Source organism: Anomaloglossus baeobatrachus, chromosome 2, assembly GCF_048569485.1.
Source record: "Anomaloglossus baeobatrachus isolate aAnoBae1 chromosome 2, aAnoBae1.hap1, whole genome shotgun sequence".
In the NCBI taxonomy this organism is placed as follows: domain Eukaryota; kingdom Metazoa; phylum Chordata; class Amphibia; order Anura; family Aromobatidae; genus Anomaloglossus; species Anomaloglossus baeobatrachus.
The window spans coordinates 43,516,896-43,531,315 of NC_134354.1; the positions used below are offsets into that span (position 1 = coordinate 43,516,896).

General features: G+C 50.5%; 1 protein-coding gene across 3 annotated transcripts in view; it reads right to left on the reverse strand.

Moving 5' to 3' along the window:
- Positions 1-14,420, reverse strand: part of CCT8 (chaperonin containing TCP1 subunit 8) — an 86,104-nt gene that overhangs the window by 12,506 nt on the left and 59,178 nt on the right. For all 3 annotated transcript variants that reach the window (XM_075335027.1, XM_075335026.1, XM_075335028.1), the window contains exons 8-10: positions 5,247-5,425; positions 5,079-5,145; positions 3,951-4,038 (exon numbers count right to left, since the gene is read on the reverse strand). In XM_075335027.1, the coding sequence (XP_075191142.1) occupies positions 3,951-4,038; positions 5,079-5,145; positions 5,247-5,425 (334 nt within the window). The remainder of the gene's footprint in view (positions 1-3,950; positions 4,039-5,078; positions 5,146-5,246; positions 5,426-14,420) is intronic.

Consider the following 14,420-nt stretch of genomic DNA (forward strand, 5'->3'; position numbering starts at 1 on the left):
TTTTTCCCCCCTGACGTGCTTAAGGGTTGGGCTCAGTGTCACAGGGTGGATCCTCCAGTCTCTAGGCTGGCGGCTGGATCCGTAGTATTAGTGGCAGATGTCCATCTCTCACGAATGCCACTTACAGGCAAATAAAGCTTATGATGAAATCCATCTATGAAGCCATAGTCGCATCTTTTGCTCCAGCCTTCGCAGCCGTGAGGGCACTCCAAGCTATCTCAGCTTCTCTGGCTGAGATTATTGCGGTTGCACATACCTCTGCCACGCAGGTTGTGTCCTTCACTTCTCAGGCATAGGTTTTTTCGTTCTATGCCATTCCTGGACTCTGCGAGCCGTACAGCGGTAGCATCCACCAATTCGGTGGCAGTCTGCAGGGCCATGTGGCTACGTGAATGGAAGGCAGGCTCTGCTTCCAAGAAGTTCTTAACCGGTTTGCCATTTTCTGGCGACCGTTTGTTTGGCGAGCAATTGGATGAAGTTACTAGACAGTCTCGTCCTTGCCCCAGTCAAAGACCGATGGGTGAGAGACATTCTGTCTCACGGTTACAAGATACAACTCGTCCTCCGACTCGTTTCTTCAGAACATCTCCACCCCACGAGTGAGCCGATGTACTTTTTCAGGCGGTGAACACTCTGAAGCCTCGATGTCACAAGGAGACTTCCTAGCATCAATTGACATCAACGATGCTTATCTCCATGTGCCGATCGCACCCGAGCCTCAACGCTTTCTGAGTTTCGCCATCAGGGACGAACACCTTCAGTTCGTGGCTCTGCATTCGGCCTGGCGACAGCCCCACGGGTCTTCACCAAGGTCATGGCAGCAGTGGTGGCGGTCCTACAGGGCCTCTCGGTGATCACTTACCTAGACGATCCTCTAGTCAAGACACCCTCCTGGGGGGCATGTCAACACAACCTGACCATTCCTCTGGAGACTCTCCAGGGGTTCGGGTAGATCATCAAAATTCCAAGACTTATCTCGGGATGGAGTTTTATACTCTCTCAGCGATAGTGAAGCTTCCGCTGCATAATCAGCGTTCACTACAGACAGGGGTGCAATCTCGCCTTCGTGCCCAGTCACCCCTTGAGGCGCCTCATGCACTGTCTCAGGAAGATGGTGGCAGCAAGGGAGGCAGTTCCCTTGCGCAGTTTCGTCTGCGTCCGATTTTATCGGACACCGCAAATGGGACAGGAGGTCGACGTCCCTAGACAAGAACGTCTCTCTTTCCCTTGCAGCAAAACCTTTCTTCAGTGGTGTCTTCTTTCCACTTCCTGGGCGAAGGGAAAATTTTTCCGGCCCCCAGCCGGGGCTGTGGTCACGACGGACACGAGTCTGTCAGGGTGGGGAGCGGTCTTCCTCCACCACTCGGCTCAGGGAACCTGGACTCCGACAGAGTCCTCCCCTCGGTTCAATGTTCTGGAGATAAGGGCAGTGGATCTAGCCATAAATGTGTTCCAGCGGTAGCTGGAGGGCAGGCAGATCCGAATTCAGTCGGACAACGCCAAGGCGGTTGCGTACATCAACCACCAGGGCGGCACACGCAGTCGTCACGCCTTCCGAGCAGTTCGGCGGATTCGGCTGTGGGCGGAAGCCACAGCCTCCAACATCTCCGCAGTTCACATCCCGGGCGTAGAAAACTGGGAAGCAGATTTTCTCAGTCGCCAGGGCATGGACGCAGGGGAATGGTCTTCACCCGCACGTGTTTCTAGAGATCTGTTGCCGTTGGGGAACGCCGGACGTCGATCTAATGGCGTCTCAGCACTACAACAAAGTCCCGGCATTCATGGCTCGGTCCAAGGATCACAGAGCTCTGGCGGCAGACGCGCTAGTTCACGACTAGTCGCAGTTTCGACTGCCTTATGTATTTCCTCCTCTGGCATCACTGCCCAGAGTGTTACGCAAGATCAGGTCAGACTGTCGCCGCGCCATCCTCGTTGCTCCAGACTGGCCGAGGTGATCGTGGTACCCGGATCTGTGGCACCTCACGGTGGGTCAACCGTGGACTCTCCCAGACCGACCAGACTTGCTGCCTTAAGGGCCATATTTCCTTCTGAATTCTACGGCTCTAAACCGCACTGTGTGGTGGTTCCTAGCGTCATCAGGGATATCTCCAGATGTCATTGCCACCATGAGACAGGCCAGGAAACCAACGTCCGCCAAGATCTATCACAGGACTTGGAGGATCTTCTTATCCTGGTGCTCTGATCAGGGTTTTACTCCCTGGCCGTTTGCCTTGCCCACTTTCTTTCGCAAACGGTGGCCTTCCTAGTGGCAGTCACATCACTCAGAAGAGTATCTCAGCTGGCAGCGCGGTCATGCAAAGCCCCCTTCCTGGTGTTTTACCAGGATAGGGTGGTTCTATGTCCAGTCCCGGACTTTCTCCCTAAGGTATCCCGTTTCGTCTTACCCTCTTTGGGTACGCATCCAGTTCACCAATGTGAAAAGGATTTGCATTTATTAGATCTTGTGAGAGCACTCCGGCTCTACATCTCTCGCACGGCGCCCCTGCGCCGGTCTGATGCGCTCTTGTCCTTATCGCGGACCAGAGTAAGGGATTTCAGGTTTTCAAGTCAACCTTGGCTCGGTGAATCAAGGAACCGATTCGTGAAGCCTACCGTTATTTTAGGCTTCCGATTCCTGCAGGGCTGAAGGCCCATGCTACCAGAGCCATCGGTGTCCTGGGCATTGCGACACCAGGCTACGGCTCGGCAGGTGTGTCAGGCGGCTACCTGGTCGAGTCTGCACACTTTCACGAAACACTATCAGGTGCATGCCGAGGATTCGGCAGATGCCAGCCTAGGTAGGCGACTCCTTCAGGCGGCAGTTGCCCACCTGTAAGAGGGGGCCGTTTTTCGGCTCTTTTTATCGAGGTATTCTTTTACCCACCCAGGGATTGCTTTTGGACATCCCAATTGTCTGGGTCTCCCAATGGAGCGACAAAGAAGAAGGGAATTTTGTTTACTTACCGTAAATTCCTTTTCTTCTAGCTCCTATTGGGAGACCCAGCACCCGCCCCTGTTCCCTTCGGGCTGTTGTTCTTTTGTGTACACATTTTGTTCATACTCAATTGTTCTTTTGGTTCATGGTTCAGTTCTCCGAACATCCTTCGGATTGAATTTACCTTAGACCAATTTATAAGTTTCCTCCTTCCTGCTTTTGCACCAAAACTGAGGAGCCCGTGATGCACGGGAGGGTGTATAGCAGAGGGGAGGGGTTACACTTTTTAAAGTGTAATACTTTGTGTGGCCTCCGGAGGCAGAAGCTATACACCCAATTGTCTGGGTCTCCCAATAGGAGCTAGAAGAAAAGGAATTTACGGTAAGTAAACAAAATTCCCTTCTTTTCGTATTAACTGTCAAGGTAGAAATTTGGGTAAAGACTGCTAATGGAGTCTGTGTTTAGGATATTCAGAGGCCGGTGCCGTATTAGCTATACATCAGTGCCGATATTAATGAATTGGACAATGATTACACAAGACATGTTTTCTGTTTGAGCTCAGGCTTGCGTCTGACGTATATTCGATAGATCCAATTATACAGCATGCATCAATAATCTTGAAGCCAGAACACAGAGTTTAGGGAGGATTTCACTCCCCAATTTCTCCCAGCATGTTATAAAACACATCTCTGTTATACATTCTTTTTGTGTGAATCTTCTGATAAGACTTTGCAGTTTCACATTCTGGCTTCATTATCTTTGGTTAACTCCTTCATGACTATACAGCTTAGAATTATATTATGGGTCTATGCGATGGCTACATAGACAGATTATTATGCAACTACATCTACATTTTGATTATTTACATATACAGATATTCTTATTACGTTTGAACAAACAAGCTATAGCTCAGACCACCTCCACATTCCTACTTCATAATGATCAGTATTTTTTGTAGGTCTCCTGCAGGGAGTATGTGGACGCACAGTAATGGCGGGCGCGTTGTAATACTCACCATGTTTAAATACAACGACTTGTGTGTCCCCAACTTCAGACAGGTACACACTGTCACAGTGTCCCATTTCTTCCGGCGTTGGTGCCGTCTACAGGAGGGAAATCACAGAAATAACATCTTGGCTCTGAGGGGCTTGTGCGGGCTACAAAGGCAGAGCCGCTGAGATCAACAATTGTCTGCAGCGTTGTCAGCGATTACTGAAGCCAAACAGGAAAGCGGTGGAAACATGGAGGTAGACCCCCAGAGGGTAAGAAAAGCTGTGAAATTCAGAAGAAGTTTTCTGAAAGAGTAAACCACTTTAAATGGGCCACAACCACATGATAGGTGACCTATCGGTGAGGTCCACAGGGATCCAAAGAATGGGTTTTAAGAGACCCGGGTGGAAAGGAGCGATGGCCATACAGTAAACACCACTGCGACATATGGCATCTGTATGACTGATCAAGATGGTGGGGGTCTCAGTGGTCCTACAGCGCTTTGTATCAAAGCATTTCCTACACACTGGTGCTCCTGGTATTCAATACAGTTAAAGGGGATTTCTGGACATAGATTACTATGAGATTGTGGGGGTGGGAATCAGACTCTTGACACCCTGCTGATTAAAGATGTAATCGCGTCCCTGTGATGGTGTGATATTGTGTAGGTTCATATTGTAGGCGTGGTTCACTGTCTATTCTCTGTATTGCTTGTATGTACATTGCATTGTCTGTAGATAATCACCCCCTGTAGTGTTCCTGTCCCTACGTCTGGGGGAGGGGGCCTGGGATCCACCTAAACTCTCTGCTTACCTGAATAATTGGGCAGTCTATTTGAGAACTTCAAGGAAGAAGATTGATCCTTTGGGCTGAAGCTGCGGCTTCTCAGAGAGACCTGGACATTTATCGCTTTCTGGACTATATTCGTGTTTCTGAACTAATTTTACCCTCTGTATTGTGGATTATGTTACGGACCGTTTGATTTGCTTGGAATAAATATTCTTGGATTGCTCACTCATCTCTCGCTCTGTTGATTGTGTGATATGGGAGAAGGACCCAGTCACAGCCCCCTTCTGCCCTTTGTAGTGGCTTGGCCTTATTTTGCAGCTCTGGATTGCTCCTTTAAGTCTAACAGAGGTGAGAATCCTCTTACCAGCCTCGGCAGGGCGGTGGCGCTCACGGTTTTGCACAGTCTTCTCAAATCCCACTTAGAATTTAACCTAAAAAAAAACAAAAATCATCAGAAAAACAAGAGCATAAAACACATTAAGCAAAATGGCTACAACTATGGACTACTGGTCATATCAGTCGCAGGGCTCACCTGACCACCATGAGGTTGTACTTGTTGGCATAGTGCAGAGCCATGTCCGCCACTTTGCCGCCTGTGACTACGATGTTGGCTCCGCTATCGGCGATGGCTTTGACTTGCTCTTCCATGAGGTTTTCTTCTCCTTTGCTGAAGTCCATCAGCTCCTGTGCACTGTTAATGAGCACCGTGCCCTGTGAATGAAGGCATGTATATAACAGTTGTGACGACATGGACTGTCAGTGCCTAGCATGGGTTAAGTGTCTTAAAAATCAGTCAGACATGATGATATCTTGTTTATAAACGGGTGATGAGCCTCTCATTGTTTCTACAAGACTCTAAGGCTATGTGCACACGGTGCGTTTTTCTCGGCGTTTATGCGCGTTTTTCGGGTGCGTTTTTGGCCTCAAAACTGCATGACTTTGCTTCCCCAGCAAAGTCTATGAGTTTTCATTTTTGCTGTTCCCACACAGCGTTTTTTTTTCAGCTGCGTTTTTGTGGTGACCACAAAAACGCAGCATGTCAATTATTCCCGCGTTTTTCACTGCGCTTTTCATCCATTGAGTTCAATGGGATGTTGAAAGACGCAATGAGAAACGCAAATAGCTGCGTTTTGGTGCGTTTCTAAGACCAAAAACGCAGCTATAAGCGCAGGAGGTGGGTAGTAAAGTGACGTGTACAGGAAGAGGATTCCTTCTGTCAGTAAACACAGAAGCGTGAATCCTCCCGGTACCGTCACCGCCGCGTCCATCTCCCGTCCTGTGCATGTATGCTGCCGTGCGGCGCCATGTACAGGCAGGAGGTGGAAGCGGCTGCGAAAACAAAAGTTAACAGTAGAATAAAAAAAAAAAAGTTATACTCACCTGTCTGCAGCCTCGCGGTGCCATGCCCGCTCCCAGCTCCTGTCACGGTATCGCCGCTCCCGCTCCGGCTGTGTGCAGTCTCCCCGGGGCAGGACCTTGCTTCCAGGACCTGGCGATGGATCACCTGATGCAGTCACCTGACGCATCAGCTGATCGAGTCTCGGGCTGACGCGGGCGCCCGGCCGGTATCAGCGGATGCGTCAGGAGACTTCATCCCTGATTACCGGCAGCTGCTGCAGCGATCGGACAGGATCAGACTCTCGCCCCATCGCTCCGGGAGCTGCCGGTAATCAGCACATAAGTGAGTATTATTTTTTTTTTTTTCTACTGATGCATCTGCTGATTGTATAATCGGCTTTTATACAATCAGCTGATGTGTCATGTGATTCAGGCACTTGATCCTGACACATCATCTGATCGCTTTGCCTTCCAGCAAACCGATCAGATGATATTGGATCCGGATTGGACGGCGCGGGACCCTAACCCAGGATTACTGCGGAGGGGGGTTCTTTATTTCAATAAAGATGGAGTCACTAATTGTGTTGTGTTTTATTTCTAATAAAAATATTTTTCTGTGTTGTGTTTTTTTTTTTATCTTTACTAGAAATTCATGGTGGCCATGTCTAATATTGGCGTGACACCATGAATTTCGGGCTTAGGGCTAGCTGATAATATACAGCTAGCCCTAACTCCATTATTACCTGGCTAGCCACCCGGCATCAGGGCAGCCGGAAGAGTTGGATACAGCGCCAGAAGATGGCGCTTCTATGAAAGCGCCATTTTCTGGGGTGGCTGCGGGACTGCAATTCACAGCGGGGGTGCCCAGAAAGCATGGGCACCCTGCACTGTGGATTCCAATCCCCAGCTGCCTAGTTGTACCCGGCTGGACTCAAAAATGGGGCGAAGCTCATGTCATTTTTTTTTTTAAATTATTTCATGAAATTCATGAAATAATTTAAAAAAAAAGGGCTTCCCTATATTTTTGGTTCCCAGCCGGGTACAAATAGGCAGCTGGGGGTTGGGGGCAGCCCGTACCTGCCTGCTGTACCCGGCTAGCATACAAAAATATGGCGAAGCCCACGTCATTTTTTTTTTTTGGGGGGGCAAAGAAATCCTGCATACAGTCCTGGAAGGAGGATGCTGAGCCTTGTAGTTCGACAGCTGCTGTCTGCTCTCCTGCATACACTATTGGATGGAGGATGCTGAGCCTTGTAGTTCGACAGCTGCTGTCTGCTGTCCTGCATACACTATTGGATCGAGGATGCTGAGCCTTGTAGTTCTGCAGCTGTCTGCTCTTCTGCATACACTAGTGGAGAATGAAGAACACATTGAAGAAGAAAATGACATCAGACCTTTTTTTTTTTGTTCACTGATAAAAAACGCATAAGGACGCAGTGAGCAAAAACGCAGCAAAACGCAGCAAAAAACGCACCAAATCGCGGCAAAACGCGTGCGTTTTTTGCCGCGTTTTTTCGACGCAGGTGCGTTTTTGTGCGTTTTTAGCGGCCAAAAACGCACAAAAACGCAGCGTCAAAAAAACGCAGCGTGTGCACATAGCCTTAGGAGTCTAGTGTTAAAGTTCTTGTTGACTCATGTATATGCCTTGGCCAGTGAAGGTCAGATACCCAGACAAATCAATTATGCGAACCTCCCATTGTATTGCTGGATGTGAGGTGGCTTGGCCGTCTCTCCCTTGTCACTGTCAGGGACCATTACTACTAGGGATATTTTGTATTCGGCTTCAAATCTAGCCAATAAGAGCCCAGTCTTATCCACCAATCGTGAAGACCCCAATGGTCTGAATGGAGAGCTCAGGGGTATAAGTAGGACTGTCCATTGCCCGGGTAGTCTCTTGCTACACGATACCAATCTAGGATCTGCAGATCTGATTGGCAAGCCATAGCTGAACCTGGATTATAATACTACATGGACTTCAGCATTGAATGCAAGGATTCGGCTGATCTATCAAGGACTACCTAAGGAAGGAATCCAGTTTGGGACAATCCCGTCACCTGACTACAGGTTTTGCAGACCTCAGCCAGCGTTCTAAATCCAGCGTTATTCCATTCTTGGTGGGTGCCCGCCGAAAGCGGGGTGCTGCTGGTTTGGAGTAAGTAGCCCTGGAAGCTCTGAGGCACGGACAGTCTAATCCCTGGTGAGCCAGCGGAAGGGGGAGAAACTGTGCCGGTTACATTTGTGTGTTTTGCTGGTTATGTGCTATGTGCTGTTAATATTGTGACTCCCTCACCCTGTGTTGTCTGAGTAGTGTTCCACCCACGGGTAAGGAGGTCGGACGTTCAGTTGGGATGCCCCCTGGGCCATGCGGTCTTTCTAAAGGCGGCCGGGCCAGCGGACGAGAGCACCCACTGACCCCCGTGCCTCCACAATAGTGACAATAGTGACCTAACAACTGCAGCCCTTCCTGACAGAGGGTGTAATAATACCTCTTATATCTGGTCCCTGTGTATGGAGCGGGCTCGGGAGCGGAGCCTGCACCACATGCAGAAGACACTGGCTCTGTTAACTCAGCCGACACCCTGTGACAACAAGGACCATTTAATGGCATTGCCATCAGATGACATCATATGTACCCCAGAATGAGATCAATAAAACTTAGCACATCACAGCCCAAAAAATAACTACACAGGTTTATAATCGTACTACTGACCTAAGAGTCGTGTTCACACCTGGTCATTTATTCTGAACAATTAACCAAGTGAGAAAAAATAAAAAATGGCAAAATTGTCTTTTCCTACCATTTTACTTCACTTAGATTTTTTCTTTCCTGTTTTCATTTTATTATCTGGTAAAGTGAAAAGAAGGGAATTTTGTTTACTTACCGTAAATTCCTTTTCTTCTAGCTCCAATTGGGAGACCCAGACAATTGGGTGTATAGCTTCTGCCTCCGGAGGCCACACAAAGTATTACACTTTAAAAAGTGTAACCCCTCCCCTCTGCCTATACACCCCCCCGTGCATCACGGGCTCCTCAGTTTTGGTGCAAAAGCAGGAAGGAGGAAACTTATAAATTGGTCTAAGGTAAATGCAATCCGAAGGATGTTCGGAGAACTGAAACCATGAACCAAAAGAACAATTCAACATGAACAACATGTGTACCCAAAAGAACAACAGCCCGAAGGGAACAGGGGCGGGTGCTGGGTCTCCCAATTGGAGCTAGAAGAAAAGGAATTTACGGTAAGTAAACAAAGAAGGGAATTTTGTTTACTTACCGTAAATTCCTTTTCTTCTAGGTCTAATTGGGAGACCCAGACAATTGGGTGTATAGCTACTGCCTCCGGAGGCCACACAAAGTATTACACTTAAAAGTGTAAGGCCCCTCCCCTTCTGCATATACACCCCCCGTGGGATCACGGGCTCCTCAGTTTTAGTGCAAAAGCAAGAAGGAGGAAAGCCAATAAACTGGTTTAAGCAAATTCAATCCGAAGGAATATCGGAGAACTGAAACCATTCAACATGAACAACATGTGTATACAAAAAAACAGGGGCGGGTGCTGGGTCTCCCAATTAGAGCTAGAAGAAAAGGAATTTACGGTAAGTAAACAAAATTCCCTTCTTCTTTGTCGCTCTATTGGGAGACCCAGACAATTGGGATGTCCAAAAGCAATCCCTGGGTGGGTAAAATAATACCTCGTGATAGGGCCATAAAAACGGCCCTTTTCTACAGGTGGGCAATCGCCGCCTGAAGGACTTGTCTACCTAGGCTGGCGTCCGCCGAAGCATAGGTATGCACCTGATAATGCTTGGGAAAAGTGTGCAGACTCGACCAGGTAGCCGCCTGGCACACCTGCTGAGCCGTAGCCTGGTGCCGTAATGCCCAGGACGCACCCACGGCTCTGGTAGAATGGGCTTTCAGCCCTGAGGGAACCGGAAGCTCCGCAGAACGGCAGGCTTCAAGAATTGGTTCCTTGATCCACCAAGCCAGGGTGGATTTGGAAGCTTGCAACCCTTTACGCTGGCCAGCGACAAGGACAAAGAGTGCATCCGAGCGGCGCAGAGGTGCCGTGCGGGAAATGTAGATTCTGAGTGCTCTCACCAGATCCAACAAATGCAAGTCCTTTTCACATTGATGAACTGGACGAGGACACAAAGAAGGTAAGGAGATATCCTGATTGAGATGAAAGGGGGATACCACCTTAGGGAGAAACACCGGAATCGGGCGCAGAACCACCTTGTCCTGGTGAAACACCAGGAAGGGAGATTTGCATGACAGCGCTGCTAGCTCGGACACTCTCCGAAGAGACGTGACCGCTACTAGAAAGGCCACTTTCTGTGAAAGGCGAGACAGGGACACATCCCTCAAAGGCTCGAAAGGCGGCTTCTGGAGAGCAATTAGAACCCTGTTCAGATCCCAGGGCTCTAACGGCCGCTTGTAAGGAGGGACGATATGACAAACCCCTTGCAGGAACGTGCGTACCTGAGGAAGTCGTGCTAGGCGCTTCTGAAAAAATACAGATAGCGCAGAGACTTGTCCCTTAAGGGAGCCGAGCGACAGACCTTTTTCCAACCCGGATTGCAGGAAGGAAAGAAAGGTAGGCAAGGCAAATGGCTAGGGAGAAACTTCCTGAGCAGAGCACCAAGCTAAGAATATCTTCCACGTCCTGTGGTAGATCTTTGCAGAGGTTAGTTTCCTAGTCTGTCACCAGAAAATGGCAAACTGGTTAAGCACTTCTTGGAAGCAGAATCTGCCTTCCATTCCCTTAACCACAAGGCTCTGCGTAAAACTACGGAGTTGGCGGACGCCACTGCCGTACGGCTCGTAGAGTCCAGGACAGCATTAATAGCGTAAGACGCAAATGCAGACATTTGAGAGGTTAAGGACGCTACTTGTGGAGCAGATGTACGTGTGACAGTGTCCATCTGCGCCAGACCAGCTGAAATAGCTTGGAGTGCCCATACAGCTGCGAATGCAGGAGCAAACGACGCGCCGATAGCTTCATAGATGGATTTCAACCAGAGCTCCATCTGTCTGTCAGTGGCATCTTTAAGTGAAGCCCCATCTTCCACTGCAACTATGGATCTGGCCGCAAGCCTGGAGATTGGGGGATCCACCTTTGGACACTGGGTCCAGCTCTTGACCACGTCCGGGGAAAAGGGATAACGTGTATCCTTAAGACGTTTGGAGAAACGCTTATCTGGATAAGCGTGGTGTTTCTGGACAGCCTCTCTAAAGTCAGAGTGGTCCAGAAAAGTACTCAATTTACGCTTGGGATACCTGAAATGGAATTTCTCCTGCTGTGAAGCTGACTCCTCCACTGGAGGAGCTGGGGGAGAAATATCCAACATTTTATTGATGGACGCTATGAGATCATTCACTATTGCGTCCCCATCAGGTGTATCCAGATTGAGAGCGGTCTCAGGATCAGAATCCTGATCAGCTATCTCTGCCTCATCATACAGAGAGTCCTCCTGCTGGGACCCTGACCAGTATGATGAAGTCGAGGGTCGCTCATAGCGAGCTCGCTTAGGCTGTCTGGGACTGTCGTCCGTGTCAGAGCCGTCACCCCGGGATGCCTGGGACCCCCCCGGAGCACGGATTTGTTCCAAATGAGGGGGGCCAGGGAGCATTGAATCAACAGTGCCCATGGTCTGAGTTATCGGTCTGGACTGCAAAGTCTCAAGGATTTTAGTCATAGTCACCGACAATCTATCAGCAAAGACTGCAAACTCCGTCCCTGTCACCTGGACAGTGTTCACAGGTGGTTCTCCTTGGGCCACCTCTAGCAGAGACCCCGGTTGAGCAAGTGCTACAGGGGCCGAACATTGCACACAATGGGGGTCAGTGGCACCTGCCGGTAGAACAGCCTCACATGCGGTACAAGTAGCATAGAAAGTCTGTGCCTTGGCCCCCTTGCTTTTTGCGGACGACATGCTGTTGTCTAGCAATCTAGGAGGGTATATAGCCAAGAATAGCGACCGTACAGTGCAATGTACAAATGAACACTGCGGCACTAGTGGGGTCAGCACCTCAGGTGCTGCTTACCGCCCGCTCAAAAGCGGTTGTGTGGTCGTCAGAATCCCGTGCCTGGGTGTCCCAGAGCTTGTCTCCCTTCTCCACTCAGACTGCAAACAGGAATGGCTGCCGGCGTCCTGTGAAGAGGGGCGGGCCGTGGGCGTGCCCCAGACAAAGTGCGGGAAACTGGCGTCCCACTGTGCCCAGTGAGGGGGGTTGGAGTATGCTAAGCAGACTCCAGCCCTCGGCGCTGATGTTGTGAACAGCGTCCCGCCCTTCCCCTGACTGGCAGGCCTGGGGGCGGGAACGAAACGGAACTAGGCCGCAAAAGCCGGGGACTCGATTTATAAGCGCGGCCGTCGTATAAGCACGGCCAGCGCGGAAGTCCCCGGCGCACCACAAGTCCCAGCCGCGCCGCAGTGTAAAAAAAACGCCAGCAGCGGCTGGCGCGGCAGTTCCTAATACATAAACTCACTCAGCAAAGCTGCAGTGAGTAATAGCACAAGCGCGCCGCGCTGCTGTCCCCGGCGCACTAACACACCCAGCAATGCTGGTGTGTGTGTGCGCGATCTGTAAGGGGACCCAGAGTACCTTAATGTAGCAGGGCCACGTCCCTGACGATACTCAGCTCCATGTCCAGCAGATTTCCCAGGGGCTGTGGACGGAGCACGGTCTCCTGTGCCTGGAGACCGATAGGATCCCACTTCACCCAGAGCCCTAAGGGGATGGGGAAGGAAAGCAGCATGTGGGCTCCAGCCTCCGTACCCGCAATGGGTACCTCAACCTTAACAAACACCACCGACAAAAAGTGGGGTGAGAAGGGAGCATGCTGGGAGCCCTAGTATGGGCCCTCTTTTCTTCCATCCGACAAAGTCAGCAGCTGCTGCTGACTAAACAGTGGAGCTATGCGTGGATGTTAGCCTCCTTCGCACAAAGCATGAAAAACTGAGGAGCCCGTGATCCCACGGGGGGTGTATATGCAGAAGGGGAGGGGCCTTACACTTTTAAGTGTAATACTTTGTGTGGCCTCCGGAGGCAGTAGCTATACACCCAATTGTCTGGGTCTCCCAATAGAGCGACAAAGAAATTCCCTTCTTTGTCGCTCCATTGGGAGACCCAGACAATTGGGACGTCCAAAAGCAGTCCCTGGGTGGGTAAAATAATACCTCGATAAAGAGAGCCGAACAGCGGCCCCCTCTTACAGGTGGGCAACCGCCGCCTGAAGGACTCGCCTACCTAGGCTGGCATCTGCCGAAGCATAGGCATGCACCTGATAGTGTTTCGTGAAAGTGTGCAGACTCGACCAGGTAGCCGCCTGACACACCTGCTGAGCCGTAGCCTGGTGCCGCAATGCCCAGGATGCACCCACGGCTCTGGTAGAATGGGCTTTCAGCCCTGAAGGAATCGGAAGCCCAGAAGAACGGTAGGCTTCAAGAATCGGTTCCTTGATCCACCGAGCCAAGGTTGACTTGGAAGCCTGCGACCCCTTACGCTGGCCAGCGACAAGGACAAAGAGCGCATCAGAACGGCGCAGGGGCGCCGTGCGAGAAATGTAGAGCCGAAGTGCTCTCACGAGGTCTAACAAGTGCAAATCCTTTTCACATTGGTGAACTGGATGAGGGCAAAAAGAAGGTAAGGAGATATCCTGATTGAAATGAAAAGGGGATACCACCTTAGGGAGAAATTCCGGAACCGGACGCAGAACCACCTTATCCTGGTGAAATACCAGGAAGGGGGCTTTGCATGACAGCGCTGCAAGCTCTGACACTCTTCGGAGTGACGAACTGCCACTAGAAATGCCACCTTCTGCGAAAGACGTGATAGAGAGACATCCCGCAGCGGCTCAAAAGGTGGTTTCTGAAGAGCCCGTAGAACCCGGTTAAGATCCCAGGGTTCCAGCGGCCGCTTGTAAGGTGGGACTATGTGGCAAACTCCCTGCAGGAACGTGCGGACCTGCGGAAGCCTGGCTAGACGCTTTTGAAAAAGCACGGAAAGCGACGATACTTGTCCCTTGAGAGAGCCGAGAGACAAACCCTTGTCCATTCCGGATTGAAGGAAGGAAAGAAACGTGGGTAAGGCAAACGGCCAGGGGGTAAACCCCTTATCAGAGCACCAGGCTAAGAAGATCCTCCAAGTCCTGTGATAGATCTTGGCTGACGTTGGTTTCCTGGCCTGTCTCATAGTGGCAATGACCTCTAGCGATAATCCTGAGGACGCTAGAAGCCAGGACTCAATGGCCACACAGTCAGGTTGAGGGCCGCAGAATTCAGGTGGAAAAATGGCCCTTGAGACAGCAAGTCTGGGCGGTCTGGGAGCGCCCACGGTTGACCCACCGTGAGGTGCCACAGGTCCGGGT